A 22,346-nucleotide genomic window follows, 5' to 3' on the forward strand; every position below is an offset into this window, starting at 1 on the left:
TCTGTTGCAATTTGGGAGAAAGAGGCTTCAATAAGGGGAGGAGTTGCGAGGGGGCTCGGGGTACCTGGGTAGTTGGGGTCCTTTGACACATTTCACACATTGCGACACAGGATGCGACACCGGCGTAGAATGCAGACCAATAACATTTACCTTATCCTGGGTTTTCCTGATTTCTTGATGACCAGCTGTTAAATGGGAATGGGCTAGTTCCACCACGATTTGTTGGCAACTCTGAGGATTGACAAGATGGCTCTCCCTTGTCCCTTCCCCTTCTACATATCCCAGATATGCTTTTGGAGCAAACTCCCATGAGAGCAGAAACACCCACCAGCACTGCTGGTAAGGTTAGGCCCCCTGGGGCCATTTTCCAACTCGGCCTACCACGGTAGTTGACAGCGCCTTTTGTGTGTTTCCCTTCTTTTCCCCACCCCTCCTTGCATCCCTCCCACTGCACCACCTGTCTCCCACCCACCTCCACCGTGATTGGTCAAGGCTTCTAGGAAGCCATCTTAACTGAGAGCCCAAGGGCAGCCAGCTAAAGGCCACCGCAACGGGCATCTCCCGTTGTCTGTTTGCCGTTTGTCTTGGGCACCTTGCAAAGCCACACTACTGCAACAATCAAGTAAGGTAGCAGGATCTTGGAGAACAGTCATCTGTGTATTTTTGAAATCGTGCCACTACATTATTATGACCATTTAATTTAACTGTGGTGCTACCATTTTGTTGCATCCAGGTGATCTCTGAAATTTGCCACTGCTTTAGATCTTGGTTCGCTCTGAAGTTAGCCATTGTGTTAAATGTAGGTGCCCTCCGGGATGTTTTTACATTTTTAGCTGTGCATTAGAATATAACTTTTGTTTTCGTTTTAGCTGGTTATTTGAGTTAGCCACTGCTTTTTAATTTAGCAAGACATTTCAGTTAGAACTGGTTTTAATTGAACAAGTCAACCAGTTCAGGTTGGCTGGAGCCGCAAAGAACTGCCATGAAATCACTGAATGACGGTAAGAATAGTCTTACAATCTCCAGCAGAACACAGGAGAGAATCCATGCCACACATACGAAACCAAGAAGCCGGCCAGAGAATATGGGTACGTATCACACTCCATGCTTATGGAAGATAGCCAAAGGCAAAGCCACCCGCCTGTACACATCTGCAACCATACACCACTCCCAATGACGCATCACACAACACTTCTGCTGTTAGAATGCAGCTATCATTAATGACAAAAATTCTGTCTAGTTGGATCCATAATGAGTTCTTCTACTCTTGCATACTTTTTTGTCAACTTCAAAGTACCCATCAAATTGCCAGCAGGGTGTGGGTAGCTAGTAGGAACCTGGCCACCCCTACCCAACTTTGCTATGGCAAAAATGCACGCATGCATTTTGACCTCCTCTGATCAATTTTCCCAAACCCTGGACTACGGAGCACTGAGGGCGTTCACATACAGTGCTTTGAGGCCTCATAGATGGGATAAAGGTGCTCTACAAATGACAACTTACATTATACCTTTGTACCTCACTCCCATTCATTCCTCCCCCGCCATGCCCTGCTCATAATATCAAACATCTGTTATACATGGGGTGACCTTAAACACATGGTCAACTGATGAAAAGGAATTCAACCATAACAAAAGCCCAATTGCAAACAATGCATTGCAATTTAGAAATAAATTAAACGTATACATTACATACGAATTCACAAAAATGTTAATAATGTTTCTGTATCGTAAATATGTAACTCATACCAATGTTTAAAAAGTGCTCTATAAAAATGACAGTCGGTTCTGGGAAAGGTGTAGTGTGGTGGGATGAGTAGTTGATCTGTGTAAGGCAAGATGAAGAGAGGAATGGTGAGCAGTATCGTGAGGGTTTGAATAGTTAAAGCCATGGAAAATACATACAGGGCATGTCCTGCAGCCATGTAAGAACCCCCAGCAGCAGAATACAATGCATGGCCTATGGACATTGTCTCTGTACTGCACGTGCCGTTGCGTACTGCGCTCATAAGCCTGTTTTTTCTGCATGTGCACTGTTTCACCCCGCTCTGTCTGCAGGGCACATACCGTATTGGTACTGTGTATAGCTTGTGGTTAGGCTTCGAGTGCAGCAACCCTCCTTACAGTACCCTGAGGTCATGACTTGGACGTTGGCCTGTGAATAGTGCAAGAAACTGGCTCCAGCATTGCCTCTTTGGGATAATCCTAACATCTCTATTCAGAGGACTGTGCCGGAACCCATGGTTTATGAGTAATGTACGTGTAGCGTGGACCTGCGACCATGCCTCAAGTAATTTGTTTACTTTACCACAAAATATCCACAGGCCATTGCCTGTGCCCTGTCGGGACTGCCCATCATAAATTCCACCATCGGCATCACCAACATGGCATGTGGCCTAGCATTATTACATACCCTAGACCTATGGTCTGCACACACCACTTGTGCCCAGAGTACCCCCAGTCTCCGCCACTTAAGACCATGATGATGTATGTTTTTACTAGTATCATATATGACGTCATGAGGCAGGGGAAAGCAAGTCATCTTCTATTTCGATTATTTTAATACGTCTGTCCCCTAGTTTAAATGTGGTTTTGCTTTGAATTATTTCAATTTCGCTAACGAATATTTGACTTGATTTATTTGTAATATCAGTTTTGGTGCTATTGCTGTCCATTCGTGTCGGTACTCGGCTGCTTTTAGTAAGACATAGTCCATGCTACATTTCACCCCCAAACTAGAGGCTTAATTGTAAAACCTGTTATGCTGGATAATCGCTTTTAAAGAACTAGTACTTTATTTCTTAATAATTTAGTACCAAAGGGCTTTATCGGGAATTTAAAAAGCTCTTTAAGCCTAGAGTAAAAATAATCGTTTTACACCGTTACTCCTCTTGTGTATGTTTCCATCAATGCAACACCGTGATGTAAATTTGCAAAACACGCACCAGGAACAGCGCTGTTTCCAAACTGTTGCATATCTTCATGTTAACCTTGCAGGTCCTTTACTTTCCATGCATATAGCTGTAATTACTTATGCAACAGCACGCGATGAATGTTCCTTTATTTTGGACGCATACATTTTTATAGCAATACATATATCATACTATCAGTGGTTGGAAGGACGGTACTAGTTATTCCTCGTTTAAAGATCTCCTCTGTAACAAAGGTCGGAGGTCGCTCGAGGATCCGTTTCCAGTGTCTGCCTGGGTCGGTCGCCAGAATTGTACAAGTGTCAGAGCTGAATACGGCTCCTTGGCACTCGGCCATTTCCCAGTTTAAATCGCTCTGCCCTTGTGCAGGAAGAGCAGACGCGTCCCCTACCAAAGGCCCGCCTGCCAGGGGCTTCACACTTGGATAATACCTCTCTCCTTGGGGTGGGCGGTGGGGGAACCGTGGACCGACTGCGGCGACAGAGGCAGGTGAGTGGGCTACCTGCCCTTGTTTTGTTCCACCCCTGCAGCTGCCGAGGACTTTTCTCTGAGGTTTATGGGCAGCTCACGAGTTCTGTAAATAGACATCCAGGCCCAGTTGCTTTTGCTTGTCAGCAAGGGAGGCCGTGCATTTGGCCAACGTGTTTCAACACACAAGTACAAATGTGTTCTCACGTTTGAGTTTGAGGAGAGCCGATGTTGCCTGGGTGCCCTGCCAGCGGTGACGTGTTTAAAGCTATTCAGGTATACCGGTTGTGTACCAGCTTCCTCTTGGATATGGGCTTGTGTGCAAGGTGTCCTAACTCACCTGTCCCATTTACATTGATGTGTTCTCTGAATGCAAGGCGTTTTGTATAACGGATCACCCCTTTGGTCAACGCCCGCCTATGCTTTAGTAATTGTAGTTTATGAAGCACGTGGTCCTCCAACAACGAGTTAGCAACTTTGAATCCGTTTAATCGGTTTTCCATGTGCATGGATCTGTCCTGTTTACTTAGTTTTAATTAAACACACGAGGCCAAACAAATTGTTTTAAACGTCGACCCCTTTCGGCCTGTAATTTGAAAAATGGGATATCTGTGTTTTGGTTTTCATTCTTAATTGCTTAAGACTACGTTTGAGAAATAACCAGCACGACATTCGACTGAGAACTAGAGTGCGGCGGCATTGTGACACTACTAAAATAAAAAAACGAAACTAGTTTATTGAAATAAGCTTTACTTTGGAATATAGTTTTCTATGTCTTGTGCTGAAGCATGATTTTTTTGTTTAAAAGGTCTTTAAAAATGCAAATTACAAATGGATTCTTAAACGCAAAAAAAACATTTAATCTCATGAAACGGGACAAGAGCAGGCTGCTTTAAATAGAATTCTATGTAGGGAACTCGTGTGTCTGGTTCTTGAAAGGCCGTTGATCCGCACTACTTTTATATGCGTTTCATACTTATTGCATCTGATTATTGCAGCGTGCAGCGACCTAAAAAAAAAAATATGAAGGCTGTGACCTGGTTGATCTTGGATTTGGTGACCTTCCTTTTTTACGCCTGGTGAAGGCATCAATTGCTAGTGGCCTTCTGTTTCCTCTTGATATTCCCATTAAATTATAAGCACGGGGGTCTCCTGCATGTCCCTTTACAAGGACCCGGGAACCCATCCATTATAATTTGTCAAATATTTTCTTTGACTTTTGTGGTGCCTTTAGGACTTTTATTTAGGGTGTGTCAGGAGTAGTGGCGTGGAGTTTATTGGTCATCTGTAACTAGCATTTGTCCTGAATTTATTTAATTCCACAATTGTTTTAGAATAATTAGCACCCACCCATGGCTTATTATGCGAGAGGATTACGGGAAAGGTAGAAGATTACTGTTTATGATTGGAGTTTCTCCTTATACAAGTTTGACATTTCCCTCTCTGCACCCCCTATATCTTTACTCACCCCCCCTCTTTCCCGTCTCAAGCATTCTTCCGGTGTGTTTGTTCACTCACGTTTTAGAATGTCAACTAATGAAAGACCTTTAATACAATCATTTTTTGTTACTAATGATCTTGGTGGCATGCATTGTCCCCTAGGTTTTTATTTAATCTTGTCGTGCCCCATGATCCCATCCTCTTCTCCTGCTTTCCTACTCCCCATATCTTCGAAACCTGCTTTGAAGCCTTAGTCCTGTCACTGGTGGATGACCAAGCATTCATTGCGGATTGCTGTCTCTGAAGCAAATTCTTAGCCACTTATGATACTAAGCAGATAACGATTAAAACGAATTTGGCACATAGATTATGCAAGGGCGAGGGCTCTTTTACTTTAAGGTACTTCATTGATTGTCATCATACATTGCTGCCACTCAGTGCCCCCTATGATAACTTGTTCATTTAAAGTAGGAGTGAAATCTGGCACCTAGAGTAGAGGAGATCGGATGCTTTCTGAATGTATGGATGACTCCCAAGCTCAGTGCCTTAGAGAACTTTTTTTTTTTTTTTTTTTTTTGCAAGAATAATATTCTTGATTTTCATTAAGCTATTTGTTTGTCTGGGAAGTTTCACAATAGATTATGAAAATGCTTGGTATATGCTCCTTGGTGTCCCCATTTTAACAGAGATTAAGAACTTGTATTGGAGCAGTCTGTCCCTTCACGCCAAGTACAATGTGAAGGGATTAGATAATGGGGGCCACTCAAGCTTTGGCGACGTCGCATACGCCCACTGTTTATTCCCATTCTATTTGATGGGATGGTTCATATTTTCGGGTTCTTAAGGCCTGTAGATGGTCTGCAGGAAGTCCTTAGCAGTACCTTTTTGCAGATGCAGATTTTCATGCTCGGTTCTAACTCCCAGGGGCTGCTTAAAAAGATTCCAGGTAAGCTATTTAGTGGCAACAACCTTTTCAAAAATATTTTTCTGGTACCTTTTGGACTCTCTCCTGCTTACATGTTAACATGTACCAGTTACAGAGCATGCATGTATTAAATAACAGATCAATAAGAAAGCAGAGTTATCCTATAAAATATGTACTTCAAATGTCTGCCCTGCAGACGTCCGGCCATTCAGACATGACTAACATGGGCAAGAGAAAAATTGGTGCCCTGGTAAAAATGCATCCCACCCCATACAGTATAAAGGATTTCTTATTTTTCTTTCTGTAAAATTTAACTGGATTAAATAAACAAAATACTAGAATTCCTGATTTGGAAAAGGCCATCTTTCTGATGGCATATGTCAATTGTCCTGATCTTTCACGTCAGAAGAGGCTGGGCCAGGCTGTCAGGATGTCTCTTGGAATTGGCAGCTCACCGGCTTCAAATAAGTTTGAAAATCAATGGAAAATCATTATGTGATTTTTAATTTTTTATTTCTTAATTGTGCATTTGACTGACACTGGAAGAGCTTTCACCTACAGTTTTACTGATTAACTTCTGTTTTCAAGTCCAATGATTATAATGTTGAATAAGGGTGTTTTGGTGATCAGAATAACAGTTTATTCCTGTGAGCCCCTGCTCCAAACCATTGGGGACTCCTGCTACTGGAAAACTGCCTCCTAAGGTTGCACACTTATATCTTAAGGAATTACAAAAAAACACATTTTTTTTAAAATGCTAACAAATTATTTTGATGTCTGCCATTTTCTGCAGGAAAAGCTTTAATAAGTGGAAACTAATGGACATCACCTCGATAGCGATTATCCCCCTGCTGCTTGGCAGTGTGGGGGTCTTTGGCCTCTACAAGCTGCTTCAGCGACTGCGGACCAGAGCCTACATCCAAGATGCAGTGGTGGTGATAACTGGAGCTACTTCTGGACTGGGGAAAGGTACGTTCTATTACTACTGTCACGAAACCAATTGAGAGGAGAGTTTTAATCCAGCAGATCATACATGGGAAGACAAGGCCCTTGGCCTCCAGCGCCCTACATAACACTTTAGCAATAACCCCACATTCTGCGGGCTAACGCCGGGCCCCGGTACTGTTAACGGGCTGGTGTAGCCCACAGAATGTAGGATTGTTGCGATTAGTACCCCCGAGTCAACCTCTTGAGGTGCTAATAACATTTTTTTAAAACCAGGCTGCACTGCTTTGTTTGCAGGAGCAGCTGGGAGAGTCATTGTTTTCATGAAAATGGAAGGCGGACCGCCGCTCGGAGCCCCTCTTCCATTTCCATGGCACTGAATCGGGAAGCCCGGCAAAGGCGCCCCTGATGTAAAGAGTGTTGTTGTGGGGGGGGCGTGGGGTGGTGGTGTGGAAGGGTGGGATTGGGGGGCGGGAAGCAGGGCAAATGGACGCATGGGCGGGTGGGACGGGTGTGCAGAGCACTCGGGTTGCTCCGAACCCGGGCTTGCATCAGTAGATTATGCCCAGGTTTGGAGCAACCTGATTGGCTCTTGCACCAGCTGAGGGTGCTAATTATAGATCTGGATCACTCGGGAGTGATGCTCCCTCCAAATTAAATCGACTTTTAAACAAATCTTATGACATACAAATAGTAGGGTATGTTTATATGAAGATGTTTTGAAGCTATAAACCATTTGAGATGTTTGTAAGTGGACATCCCTTGGTGTATCCTACATTTTGGCTAGATTTTCCCCATCCATATATTCTACTGTGATAATTATTCCTAATGTTTACTTGATGGCTCCTTAAATTCTTGCTACCAATGTTTTGATTTGTGACCTGTACAGCAATCTGTTGCTCCCAAGCTAGGTTTGCACTAAAATAATATATGATAATAACCTGATAATGAGAATACTTGAGCGCTCCCTGAGACAGTGCCATTATGAGGTTCTCGGCCAAAACAGCTGTGATATTTTGAAGTATTTTTAGGCACACAGTCCTGTCCCTGTTGAATCAGCTCTTTGGTGTCAATTTTTTCACACTGTCGCCTATTGAGATTAGCAACAATCAAAGGAGCGCACCCTCTTAAAACCAAATGTGTGGACAAATTACACCACAATATAAAGAAAAGTAAAGTATATAAATTGTCAAAAAATGTAATTGTGAAATAGGTAAGAGATCAAATATTGAACCACAATGTGGCAATCCATACTGAAGCATGGACTGCAACACAATCTCGCACCACTCATGCCATCAACTATACATGTACACTAGGCTCAAACATTATGTAAATGTTTATACAATAGACACACATATGTAACATTTATAAAATCGTGTTTAGGTCTATGCTTCAAGAATAGCTAAATAGAAAAAATGGAGTAACAAGTTTTCTCCTGAAAAGTCATCTGAAATGGTAAATTGGTCAATGTAAACTTCGACTAAGGAGCTTGAGTTCTGGCTAAATGGGCAACTAGAGTTTGAGTAGTCCAGATTTCTTCAGGACGAAATAGTGCTGCATTACGAGCAGTATGACTTCCACCAACTAGTTGACACATCTTTCCTGAAAAAAGACCAAGAGTACTTGTTCTCACTCAAAACTAATCATCTATGTGAAAGATGATTTGAATTTCACGAATTTGAAGTAAATGTTTACTTTTTTCTGATGCTAATTCCAAAATGGAGATTGAGGCCAATGTTAGAAATTCAAATAAGTTTAATCACAAAAGCCAATCTGTGAACATTAAGCGACAACGAGAGGTAAATGTCCAGAAACACTTACCCAGACTTGTTCGTGGATTCTAGGTTTATAGGCAGTATTTTAAATGCCAAATCATCGAGTCAAAGGTAAACAGAGTATACCTAAAACAAAGCACCAGGGTCGCCAAATGCAAAAAATTGCAATGTAGTTTTGTTTCAGGTATGACCTGCAGCAAAAGAATGTACCACGTACCTTAATGGGATGTTTTGGTTGCTGAGCCAGGAAGCGCTGGCATCAAAAAAGCTGGTACTGCACAGGGGTGAGCGTCCATTAGTTGATGATGTGGAAGCCTCCAGCAGGCCTATTGAGGGATATGACCTGGGCAGCGCAGTTACAAACTGGGCTAGTGCTGCTGCTACCATAATTGTGTTAATATCTCAAACACAGCTTCTGTATCCTTATTACATAGTGCTTTCTTTTTCGTTTGGGAAGGTGACTGGGGTGTTAGGTTTCAGGTCATATAGGAAATGATTGCCCTTCAGCAACCCAGAATGCCCTCCTTTTGAATTATAGCCCCAGCCTGGGGCACTGCCTGGCAATTTGAACTCACTGAGGGTCAAATATATCCCAAAGCCTGTAGTCTTTGTGGAACATGACATTGAACGCCGCTCCCAGCCCCCCTGGAAAGTGGGTGTGGCCAAATGTTGCTGGTTGTGTCCTGAGTCAGGAGCAGAGGACCTTATCAACGACCACCTGCCATAAACGAAAAACGCATCATGAGACCCTGCTACCATGCCCTTTGGGTCACCCAGCATGGCCTCAGATGGTCTTGTTTGAATCCAGTCTGCATACTGTATGATATGCTATCATATGATAGGTTATTTATAACGTGCTTAATACCCAGCGGTTTCTAAGCGCAGACCTGGCGATCAAACCTGTGTTGATCCGTGTCGTCTTGCTTCCAAGGCGAGCACGTTGCCCCTGAGCTATTTTCCCGAGACTGTAAATAAAACTCCTCTGGTCCAGTTTCTAAATAAACGGCTACCTGTAAATCAATTTCTCACTCAAGGAATATATGCACTTCATTAAGTGAGCAAATCTCCCTCATTACTTTCATTCTGTAAATAAATGACCCAGCCCCAGTGTGCATAATAGCTCTTAAGTGTTCGTGTAGGGTTTCAGCTCCCCTACTATCTGCCAGTCCCATGATAATTTGTAGCTAATAATCCCTGCAATGAGCTAATAGTGTGGACATTTTCTCCAGGGAGGCACAAGTCTTCTCAAACTAAAGGCTGTGTCACTTTAAATGTGCTTTTGCTCACCAAAGGCAGACCTCAAAGTGATAACCTATCCCTGTCATCTTTAGCAGGCTCCGGGATCACCCAGGAGAGCACCTGTACGTGGTGCTTTGGATAAAAACCAAAGAGCATTTGGTAATGTAAGAACGAATACACTTTTTTTTTTTTTTTTTTTTTTTTTTACTGATCTTCAAGCTCACAACCCTTCTGACCACATAATGCGGACTGACCATTTCTCCCTGTTTCATTTATGATGGCACCATATAATATAATTTCTTATATAGTGCGACACACCCATGGGTCTCGAGGCGCTGAAATAACAGATGACATTATTATCACACAGAGTGGTATTCAATTGATTGACTCAGAAGGAGGAACAGCTAAATTGACTTTGCTGGGATTCGAACCTGCCACAGCAGGCTGCGCATAGATATCCGGGGAGAGGATTCAACTCGTTGTGCTATCTGACCGTCTATGAAGAGAAAAGGTCGCACAGTATAAATCGTATATTCACATTTGAGGAGAGTTAACCCTTGGGAGTCGGGTGCTAGCTCTCCTGCTTTATCAGGCAGATTGCTTCCCTGCACTTTTTCTTTCTTGGTGCCTTTCACACTTGCAGGCTAGTGACCAAAATGGTGACATGGGCTACTCGTGCCGTACTGAGAGAACCTGGCAGCGTCACTGAGGTGGCTCGGACCCAGTTAGCCCTGGCCCACTTAATGCCCTGGTGTGGGGGCAGACCCACCGCCTGAGGTATGAGTGCACATTTTGTACTTAAAGCAAGTTTATTGTACAATTATCCAGGGAGCTGTAGAACCAAACAAACCCAAGTCTCTACAAACCATCAGTTGACATTTTATATACATTTTTGCCACAGGTAATACACTCCCAGATACATTTCTACAATCCAACCCCCACATGTGATTGGACAAAAACCTCTTCAAAGAAATCCCATCTTTCCCCAATTCCTACACTCTCATTGGTAGCCGTTTATCTTAACTACCATCTTCAGTTCATATGTAGAACACACCTCGCCTTGATCTACCACAAACGAATCCTAAGATATCAGCACATGGATACACATTTGTATGCAAGCATAATTAATTACTAGCAATAACTGGCCTAATACCTTTTACCTTAACTCTTGCACATGGTGCGCATAAATATTCCAAGCGATATGAAGAAGGCTGCGTAAATACGCTCTTTGAATTGGTGATACTATCTCATTCGCAAGGTCAGTGGTTCCACAGGAACATTATAATCTAAAATAACTACCACTTCATTGCACACAGCACACCTGAAAATGCAATTAAAACTCCTGGGTTCCAATTACTTTAGCCTTGGGCATTGACTTGCCCCATGTTTTACTGCTAGCCAAAAACAAATAGAGAAACCCCTTCTGTAAAGCTACCCTGCATTCAGGAGATTACGCCTGCGATATTTATCAGATCACAAACCCCATGGCCATCTCCTGGTTGAGCTGGAGTTATTTATCATTGTCTGGCCTCAAACTCCTGTAGAATCAGCTTCTCAAAAGTCAAAGTTCACTTGGCAAACAGCCCTGACTGTCCTGTTCTAATTCATTTGTAAATCATGAATTCCCTATGTGTTTGCATCAGTGTGCAGAGCACCCCATGTGTGAATTGTTTGTTTCATTTGGTGAGGCAAGCTATATTTCGGTTCTAAACTAAAAATAAGACTAAAAAGTAACCTATCCCTTCCACAAATATGAAATTGCAATATCACGCTCAGTTCGCCGCACCCCCAGTCATCAAGATGGTGCGTGCAACATAAACCCTGCTTGCTAGAGGGGACTTTTCTTGACCACCCCAACACTGCCTATGGTACGTATTCACTAAATCATGCCTACTGGCTTTCAAAGCGCATTTCATTTGGGGAGCAGCACAATGGCGATCATCAGTGATGTACTCGAAATTAATTGACACGTATGTTAGGAGAGAAGGACAGGGATTTGAACTCCTTCCATAATGTAAGAATTTTATAGGTTATGGCCATATGTCACAATTGCGCAACCTCCCTTTCCCCATTCACAACCACTTACACCTCTCTCTTTCTCTCTTTCTCTCTCTCTCTCTCTCTCTCTTTCTCTCTTTCGCTCTTTCTCTCTTTCTCTCTTTCTCTCTTTCTCTCTTTCTCTCCCCCTTTTCTATTCATCCCCATCTAGCAACCATTAGCACTGCTGTGGCAAACTGTTTTGAAGAGATGGGCATGATCGATCTATAGTTCGTTTTCTTAAAAATATATTAAAGTCGTTGGTGCCTACATTTTGTTCCAGAATTGTGTTAAGGCACTTCACAATTTCCCACTCTCTCCTGTATGCATACATGACCATGCACATTCCTTTTTATGTAGCTAAACGGTTATAAGCAATGGCTAATACAGGGGACTGAGATCAATTTCTAAAGGGAAATGGACATTGGAGCTGAGTCCTGTGTTGCTAAATTGCGATTTCCTTGGTTGGTTGTAAGCGGAACACAAGATGAATGGGGTGTTAATGTTTGCTGGCAGCAAGCAATAACCATTTGCCTCCATCCATAATGAGCAAACCTTGATCCGAAAGGCAGGGAACCTGGTCAAACTTGAAACCGCGCACTTGATAAGATCGCAGGTGTTGGCAGCCATCCCACAAATGGACAAAACTTAATGTCGGCTGGCACACACATTTTGGCACTGCTTTCCGGGAGTGATAAGGCCTCATAGTACTAATGAATGGTGGAGAAAAAGCTGGGCATCTTGGACTGAGCTGGTTGTTCATCTGTTTTTGTTTTAATATTAATGTACATTGCAAGAAATTGAGCAAGAATCCATGGAAATTATTTTCGTAAAATTGGCAAGTGGTAGACGTTAGTTTTACGGTGCATACTGAAGCACAGAACTCTTGTGGCATTCCTAGCTTCTGCTAGCATAGTGTTGTAAATCTTGCTTGCTAGATTGTTTATAGCTCAGCCACCCAGTGACCGAGGACAAACCTTCCTAAGGGCAGGGCAAGTCTTGCAAACTCAGTGGATCCCAGTGAATGCAGTCCATAGAAGTGGGGGGACTAGATGGATATGAATGTAACCAGGGTTTACTCAAATGCAAATATTGTAGGCCACTAACCTCCACCCTGCTTTGGAATCTGACTCGTCTCTAGGAGCCAGTGGCGATCCTGGAGTTGGATGCTATGTGTGCAAAACGGACAGTAAACCTTGCGATTTGAGTTGCTATGTTCAGCACTTCCTGGATTTATTCCACCAGTCCAAGTGAAAGCTTTGTGAAACAGCTTTCCCACCCAAACCATGCTTGTTCAGATATTGTGAGTCAAAGACGTAGACAGTAAGAAAATATTGAGTTCAGAGAAGTAATGGCACAAACATTTGAGTATTCTCACAAATGGGAATCTGTTCTGAGTTGAGGCAAATGTTTGGGATCCTGCTGAAAACTCTTAGGTTGCATCTCGGTCACTAGTAATGCTGGAGCGCCATTGATTCATGGGATGTCACCCTTTCTTCAGATCTTCTTTAACTTCAGTCTGTACTGTTACCCCAGAGAGAAATCTGCTGGGTTCTCTTATTGATTGATACTGGTGAATGTGTCCTTAAGCAACACAGGAAATTGACAAAATGTACTCTGGGATCCCCCTCCTTGTGGGACACCTGCAGGAGGAACTGAGTCTTAGTACTTTGCATAAACGTACAGAGCATTTTGGGAACATGAGAATAACATTTATATTTGAAACATGTCTGAATGTGATTCAGTCATGAAACTCTTCAGAGCAAGTAATGCAAACTGGACTCTTTGCTCACTTCATGTGTCAAAACACTCACCCTAACAGTAAAATGTATTAAAACATCAAGCCATATATACTCACTTGGACAATGCTTGTTTGTGGATGTGCAGCTTCGGGTATTCCGCTTGAAGAGGTGTGGTCCCATTTCCCTAAATGCTTCACGGAGCTTGTAAATGAATCACAATTTCACACAGCTTGTAAATTAATTGCTCAGTCCCCCTCAGTTACTGTGAGTCTTCTGAGGTGCACTTCTAGACTAACACTACACGCACAGGAGAAATCACTGTGTCAGTGATACATTTTGGAGACTTTGTCCCAGGTGAAAGGAGAGCTTTGGCCAGAACGGTGTTCCGGCAAGGCAGATTTTGCCAGAGCACAGCTACATTTTGTTCCAGTCCAAATTCCCCTGTAACCTTATCGAGAATAAAACCAATCACTCAATGTCAGCAGCACATTGAGGACACTTTGTCATGCCTCAGGATGATTTGTTTTTAAGTGTTGAATATGCTTGCTGAACAAATGGGCGGTGGCACCGGACCCAGCGTCGCTGACAATGAAGAGGGAGGGGCGTGCAGTTTCCCTGCCCACTGCAAGGCCATCCTTAGTAGCGTTGCTCTCACACATCATTACTCGAAGGCTGGAGCATTGTGGTCCATAGTGGCAAAGTGCATTGGCAAGACCAACACGATCAACCAGGCAAGACATGTTCCCTGTATCTGAATGGATATCATAAATTGTGGTGGACAAACAAGTTTCTGTTAAATAGCCAGTTCGGGACCACACTTAAGGTTGTTATCCGGCACAGGCCCTTTAAGAGCAAGGGAAGGCACAACAACGCATTTTAGCCACTATTGATGAATATATTTAGACGAGTGAATGCAAAATCCATAACGTGTACATTGCAGAGAGTACTTAAATATACACAGCACTCGCTCAAAAGAAAGATGTAGAAGTGTATGGTGAACCGTACATATTCGAGGAATGCCATTTGAGAAGTCATCCAATATAAGATCTTTTTTTAAATGTGTGCAGTTGGTTATAAAATAAACCTTCAGCACATAAACATTAATATTAAATATTCACAAATCGCCATCACAATAATTTTAATTAAATACAATCCTAATACAATGACAAATCATCTCATACCATTAATGGACAATAAGACACTAAAAGTACATTTTGTGCAGATGTGCAATTATGACTCAACTATTCTTCCAAAATGGCAAATAAGCTAGTCCATTAATACTAAAATGCTTTTGCAATAAAGTGACTGTGCCTCCTCCCCATATCATGGTATGCAGAAACGCACTTACGCCTAATGCTAAAAGTAATACGCATAAAAAGTTAAAGTGCAGGTGCAAAGAGTCTCAGTGCCTACTTACAGATGTGAAATGCAGCTGTTGTGATTACCAGTGATTCTGCCCCAAAAATGCAGCTCCAAAATTGATCCGTCAGAATGGAGTTCTCATTAACTACCAGGCTATTGTAACCCTTTTGATGATATTCATATATGCATTAAAGAGACCACACTTTAACAATTAGTACACATTTTAAATCTGAGAAAGTGCATATGATCTGGTAAATTATATGCATGGGCCCACAAATACTGATCTAAAACGCATATAAAGTACCTGGATTTAATTTAAGTGCAAACGATTTGACTAGGATTATAGAATTGCCTTAAATTCTACACATTGAAATGTTAAAACCTATAGGCTGGCAAGGCGGTATGTTATCAGAACTAGAAGTGCACATGTATAAGTACCTTTTATTAGGCTATATTTCCCCATGCGCCTATTAAAAACTATTATAGAATGATGTGGTGCATATGGTGCATTTATTTCCTTTTTTTTGAGGCACAGGGGGAGTTTGCAACATTTATTGAATATGCCACTTAGAAAATGTATACATTCCCTTGTATCATCTGACTTTTATCGAGACATTTTGTAGAGTACATGAAGGAATGATATACCATAATGATGATTTCAGAGGTATATATCTAGCTAATTGAGAATGCAGCCAATCATTTAGAGGAAACATAATGAAAAATTCATGCGAACATAGAAAACGTAAACCATAACCAAACCATTAATCTGATTTCTGTATTGTCACATGAATCTATCAATCTTGTTCAAAGTCTTGTAGCAATGCACAAGGTCCATTGCATTTCACTTCTTAAAAGAATATGGGAAAATATCAATGTACATGTATGGGGTCATGTATTCATGCCTATCCCAACCATGGCCCATGAGTGACAACATGAAACAATTACTGAATCTTGCAGGCTTAAGACTACAATCACAAAAATTGACAGATGGGTGCCAGAAATAGGATAAATCAGCCACCTCCATCCCCGGTTTACTCTATCAGAGGGATCTGTAACTTGCGGCTCTCAAGAAGTTTTGGACTGACTCTCATGGTCCCTCACCAATTCCAATGCTGGCTAGGGATGATTTGAGCTGTAGTGCAAAACCTTTGGAGTGCCAAAGGAGGCAGACCTCTGTTGTATCGTATGAACTGGTCTTGGGCTAAAGTTTTTCCACCACTTGAGCCGGAAAAGATCTCTGAGCAGTATTTCCTTCTGCCATGCAGAGTTGCACATGATCTGAAATCTGGGCCTGTGGTCCTGTTTTCAGACGAGAATACTAGATTTCTTAACTGAGAACAAGTATTTTGTGCACAACCTGATTTTTGGCTGCCGAAGTGTTATGTAGCACCATGATTTCACTAAGTAGGCAGGAATTGGACGAGAGCAGCAGGATCTAACATATGAATGAGTTTTCCAATTGTTTCGCACATTTGTCCAAAAAGTATATTAAAAGATATTTAGAGTAGGGAAATTGATGATTTAGCATTAGGGTAGTTGTGGGGTGGAGTGCAAAGAGGTCCATGTGGGCAGTTGGAAAGTTTGGGGTGTTCTGGGGAGCCTGTTTTGAAGCAGATTGTTTTCATTTTATTGTGGGATTCCCACGGGAACGTCACAAGATGCAATTCGGGTGGGGTGGGGGGGGTGTAAGGGCATCTTGCAAACCGATATGTGAAGGGGGATAATGGGAGAGGGAGGATTTACACAGCAGCAAGGAGGTGGGGAGACCTAGGAAGTGAAGTGTTTCAGTCTCAGTGAGACTGTTGGAGGCAGATTCCGGAATTGTGCTCGCTGTGGATACTGCCTGAGACACTATCATTAACAAGCAGAGAGTAGAAGTCGAAGAAAGAACTTTAACTAGCCCACTTCCGTACTTACTGGGCGCAGAGTATTTTAGAGCCATTAGATTCCGACCAACCGTTTAAAGGTACGTGAAATTGCTGCTCTGCGTTTCCTACCTTTAAACATGTATGACCTCCGAAGTAAAACTTGTCAGGAAGAGCACAGTTCTGTTCTCAGTGTAGACTCTGTGGCAAGCATCACTCCGACTACATCCTCGCAAATTGTGCTATCTGTGTGAGGCGTCATTAATATGAGACTCATGACTGTTTAGTTTTCTCAGGATTTGACATTTTATTTTACACAATTATAAAATGACCGCTAACTAAACCTAGCCTACCAGGGGATTCCCTACTTAGTCTAGGATCTGTGGGAAAACCTTCTGCCATTCACAAAACTAACCCTCACACTAAACAACATAAACATTCAAAGTAACATGAAAACAACATAAATAAAAGGTTCCAAACATTGTCTTGGATGACCTCCTAGTAGTCCTGGGCAGCTTCTGCTCCCCAAGGAGTGTCCCAAAGTCACTTCCATCCATCGAAAAGAAAGTCTTAAACAAAGTCTTGAAAAGTTCCAAAGAAACAAAAGTCCACGCAAATAAAAATCCACTGGTAAAAGAAGTCTCTTCTTTGCTTGATGGAAAGATTCCACTTTTACAGTTCCACAAAGAGCATAATGGCACCAATGGAGTTTGCTGGATGACTTCCTTCTAGGAAAGAATAGGTAAAGTTGAAGACAAAGTACCACATCTGCTTATAATGAATAGTCCCAGCCATGCAGAATTAAAAACAGCTCCTTTTAACAAATACCCAGCTCTCTTCCCTACCTTCATATGCACCTTTTCCTCCAATAGTTACCCTGATGCTGTTGTGCCACTCTTCCAGTTTTGGATAACTTGGTCACGTTTATTTTAGAGGATTTTTGGGTAACAATAACTTAATCCGGTCCAGAACAATGATATATAGTTCTTCATTGAGCAGGATTCACTTTTATAGAGTTCTCTATGGGCTTGGGTAATGCTTGTTCTTGCTTCAGCTTAAACCACATCTACAACTCCTACTTCAGCAATTAATGTGTTGAAAGAGGTAGACTTCTTACTGAAAAAAAAATTAGACACACACAATTTTGTTTTGCTTTTGAACTGCCACTTCAAAAGGAGAAGCGTCTCCCACCTTTCGGCCTTCAGATAGGTTAACCGCAGCCTTCTCCGTGTTGACTGGAGCAACATGACCGCTCGGCAACAATGTATTTCTGATATTAAGAAAAGGGGAGGCTTTAACTACAAGCGCGTGTTACCTTTTCCCTATTAAAAACACTTCCCACTTCTGCGATTAATTCTGTAAACTGGCTACAGCTACTGTAAAATGGCTACAGTTACCGGCAGGGTATTTCTGTTCAGGAGTATGGAGCTCCCTTCTCCGACTCCCAATTACGACGACTGCGGGCTGCTGCTGCTTCCCGGCTTGGTTTCTTCTCCTGCTACTGCTATGGGCACTCTTGGGACCACACCCCTCTGCTGCACAGATGTGTCTGATCCGGCCTCATCAATGTAGAGTCTCCCATTCTCCAGTTTCCCTCGGCTTGCTTCTGCTCATGGGCCTTGGGAGAATGCACAACTGCAGCTCTGCGTTCACAGCAATTAGGTGCACCTGGAAAGACTGCCTGTTGCTTCCAGTCTCTTCTAATGCTGCCACAGCCAAACGGGGTTTGTGAGCACAGAACCAACACAGAGCCTGCAGGTGAAATCTGCCCTTCGTCTGCTCCGGCATCCCTTCTGTGGTCACACTTCCTTGTGAACTGCCAGCCTCGTGCTTCTTTCTGCTGTTCCTCGCTGCTGCAGCCTTTCATGTCCCTCGGGTGGGCTAATGGGATTCAGGTACAGGCCCTAAGGACCAATTGCCTTACCTTGTCAAGAGCCATTAGGCTAGTCTGCCTGACTTGGACTCCTGCATGCCTCTTTAGCCCTCTTCTTCTTCACAGTCCTTGAGGGGTTCTGGGACTTGCAGTTGTTTTTGGGAAAGTTCAGTTCCTCCGCTTGTTTAAAAGGTTTTAAGATGGATTTTCTTCCCATAATATTAAGAGACCCATTATACGGTTTAGCTCTTATTGAGAAGGAAGGGGCAGGAGGGGTCACATGTTCACAGTTTCTGTTGACATACCTTTGATGTTGTGCGAGACATGGTATCTTAGGGTTATTAAAGATTGGTTCTTCAGGTTCAACACTAAGTGGACGCACTCCTTCAGATTTTACCATTTCTCCCTTAGGAGGTCGAGATGTATCAAAATGACAATATGCCAATTCCTCCTCTAAGTCTGGGTCAACAGTATTCCTCTTCAAGAAAAATACTGTGTCTCACCCCGTGCAATCTCCCCACCTCCCTAGGCCTCTGGTCTCTACCCAGGTGATCCTCCCCCAGTACACTACCCCCAGGATCGGGATCAGGAAGCGTCTGCCCTCTCCTGGTCACCTGGGAGGAGACTCTAGGCAAGACTGTAGTGGGGGATCTGCAGGAATCCCCACATCTGCTAATATTGATGCACTATCTCTTGAAGCCTTCTGTCAAGAAGTTGAAGCCCTCTTAGATGGGCCATCCACCTCGGTAGTCCTATAGGTTATACAAGTGCGGCCGTGCTTAGTTTGTACACGAGACTCGCTGTCGGCTAGTGTTCCTTTTAATCTGGCTCAGTCCCAGAGTTCAATGTGTTCTCAGAGATGGCAGGGTCCTGCTTTGGATTCTGCATTACTCTATACACTTAAAATTCCCCCACAATTTCAACTGTCTACTCAAACATTTCTGAGGATTGGCTTCTCTGACACCTTATCTTAAAAAAAGAAAATGGACGATTTGTATCCACCTATGTCCCCTAGCATGGAGGTGCGGCCCTTACCTCAGCTGAGATTGCAGACCCAGAGGGCTGGCTTGAATGCTGATATGAGGCAGTTAAATTACTCGAATTTGATACATGACAGCATGCCAGCTGAGGCTGTTTTATTAAATTACCAACAATTAAGCCTGAGTGAGATGGTAGCACATTATGTGTTTTTCAGCATTGTTTTCAGAGGTTCCAGTGGCACCTCCCGTATCTACAAGCCTCATTGAATAATCATTTCCCCTTCTTTGACTGCACATCTGGACCCAATAAATGACATTGGCGATCCCTCGGCTAAACTGTCAGTGGCTTTGACCTCCGTTCATGTACCAAACCAATCTCTACATCATACGCTCCGTGAACTGGAAAATGAAATCAAATGAACTGCTCCAGAAGTGTCCGCTTTGAATGTGGTCTTGAATGCTCTGGTCGACCTGTATGATATTATAAAAGCAGAGTTAGCCACGCACACTTTACAACTCAGTGAAATTAAAATCAGATTAGATTGTATTGACTCACGGTGTCAGGCTGGCATAGTTGGCCCACTGCAGGCTCATAGAGTACCCCAAGTGTTGACCAATTTATGCGGTCTAACAACCGGAATTGTACTTTTTGCCCGACCATAAATGGTCACAAGGACGAAAAGTTCTAAAAATGCTACCAACAAAGGTTCGAACACCAAAAGTTCAAACCTTTGGTGGTAGCATTGCAGGTAAGTAAAAAAAAAAAGAAATTGTGGGGCTGCGGCGGTGTCCCCTGCAACACCCTGCTCGCTTTACTTAACAGTATAGTGAGCAGGGGTTGCGGGGGAAACCCCTTCAGCCCCCGTAGTATGTACGTGTGTTCGCATGAGAAAGGTGCAAACATTTGGTGGTTCGCACCTTTCTCATGCGAACATTCCGGCCGCTGCAAAATCAGCCGCTGTCAGATCACTTAGAACCTAACAACCAGCCAGATTGCTACAACTACAATCTACAACTGACAATCTACCCACCAGCAGCCTCTGAGCAGCAACGGCCAAAATCAAATATTAAATAAAACGTGCTGATTGAATGCAGTGGATCCAGCTCTGTCAATTTGCTGAACCAGTGCCACATTTCAAATCTCTGCCACGTTTGGCCCCTGCAAAAGCTACTTGCCGAACGAAAAATGGCAGGGAAATGCTGATCAATAAGCAAAGTGGGAGAAGGTCCTGCCAGGGCCCACACTTTCCAGCATCTGCAATTCAAGTGGTCTCTTGTCTGCTTTAAAAGCAGGCCAGCTCGCACTGAAGGCACCGGTTGTGAATACTGCGACAAAGACAAAGACTTTAGAATTACACCCTGGAATGGGCACAACAGTTTGAAACCTGAGTAAGCCGAAGTTGGACTTGTCCAGTGAATTGTTGCATGTAAGATCATCAACCAGTAAGGACAACTTCTACCCAACTAGCTGTGTGACTGATTGCAACATGGATAGTTTGCGGCACCAAAAAACAACCAGGAGCCATTACGTCAACGACCCGGAGGAGATAGTGTCTTTCTCAGTTATCAAATGCTTTATGCGGATCGACTATGATCCAAAAGGGCAAGATACATTTGACTGCTGATGTTCAATTGGCATTGGCCAAGGAGAATGGGGTTCCTTGCTCAAAGGGGGTTGTTGGCAATGAGGAGGTTGTGATGCAGCCACCTGGGAGAAAAATTCACGATGTTGAACATCACATGAGTAAACTCAAACCATCTTGTCCTGCTACCAGGTTGTGTGAGGTCCTTATGTCAGCCCTCAAATGAAGATTCTTTACCTCAAAAGAATACAACCATAACAAATTGGCTGTCCTTCTTGAAGGACCTCAAATCCGCTCTAGCAACTACAGGGTTTATGCCCTCCTTTCCCACAAGTGCTTTGCTGGCTCCCGGAACGGTATGCAGGCGCACTGCGTTTTGTTGGTGGGGTGTTTGATATGCACCTAACTAGTCTGGCACTTCCGATAAATAATGGCATCTCCGTCTCAACGTCACAAGTCAGGAACCAGTCTAGTTTGGAATCTGGGAAATTGAATGAAGTTTTTCTTGAAAAGGCAGCTCCCTACACGTTCTTGCTGGAATTTTTGTTAGTCGGAAGATCCTGTAAATTTAAAAAGACAATGTTTTACGACTACTTTATGAAATCCCTGTTTTACGGCTTACCAACGATATAAAGAGGGTATATTTCTGCAATGACTAACGATACCTCAGGAAATAGTGGCAAAAATGTTGCTAGCTGAAACTGACTGAGACTTATGGGTTACGATTTGGTTCCATGTGTCGTGTATAATCGTGTCACAGCTGCTTCAAGCATCCATAGCAACAAATCTCGGGAGGGGGAACTGTTGAAAATCGCTTGCATTAATCGCCCTACAAGGAATTGTACAGTTCCGCTTGCAGCCCCACCGGCATGGAAAGTAGTGGAGGATTCTAGCGACTGGCGATGGCTTCCTGGAAGCCTGGCACCCACTTTTAAAAAACTTGGTGAAAGGGGCAACAGGCCTTTAGTCCAGAAGCCAATGGACCGATTTTAAGAATCCCGGTATGGAATGCTAGGGGGCCATTAGTTTTATGGCTAATGATGGGATGGCAGCCGTCATTTGTGGTAGTCTCATTAACTTTCTGCAGGAAAACTGGCTCACTAATCCAGTTTATATATATATATATATATATATATATATATATATATATATATGGGTTTACTGCCTTTCAGCAGCCAGCATC

At 43.0% G+C, this 22,346-nt stretch overlaps 1 protein-coding gene across 6 annotated transcripts in view; it reads left to right on the plus strand.

The window, feature by feature from the left end:
- DHRS7B (dehydrogenase/reductase 7B) overlaps window positions 1–22,346 on the plus strand; it is a 461,566-nt gene that overhangs the window by 114,489 nt on the left and 324,731 nt on the right. For 4 of the 6 annotated variants that reach the window (XM_069645759.1, XM_069645761.1, XM_069645758.1 and 1 more), the window contains one exon: window positions 6,556–6,731. In XM_069645759.1, the coding sequence (XP_069501860.1) occupies window positions 6,556–6,731 (176 nt within the window). Of the gene's footprint in view, window positions 1–3,291; window positions 3,419–3,581; window positions 3,674–6,555; window positions 6,732–22,346 lie in introns of those variants that run through there. The other 2 variants (XM_069645763.1, XM_069645762.1) reach the window with 2 other exon arrangements.

Source organism: Ambystoma mexicanum, chromosome 2p (genome assembly GCF_040938575.1).
Source record: "Ambystoma mexicanum isolate Mex_15411 chromosome 2p, UKY_AmexF1_1, whole genome shotgun sequence".
In the NCBI taxonomy this organism is placed as follows: domain Eukaryota; kingdom Metazoa; phylum Chordata; class Amphibia; order Caudata; family Ambystomatidae; genus Ambystoma; species Ambystoma mexicanum.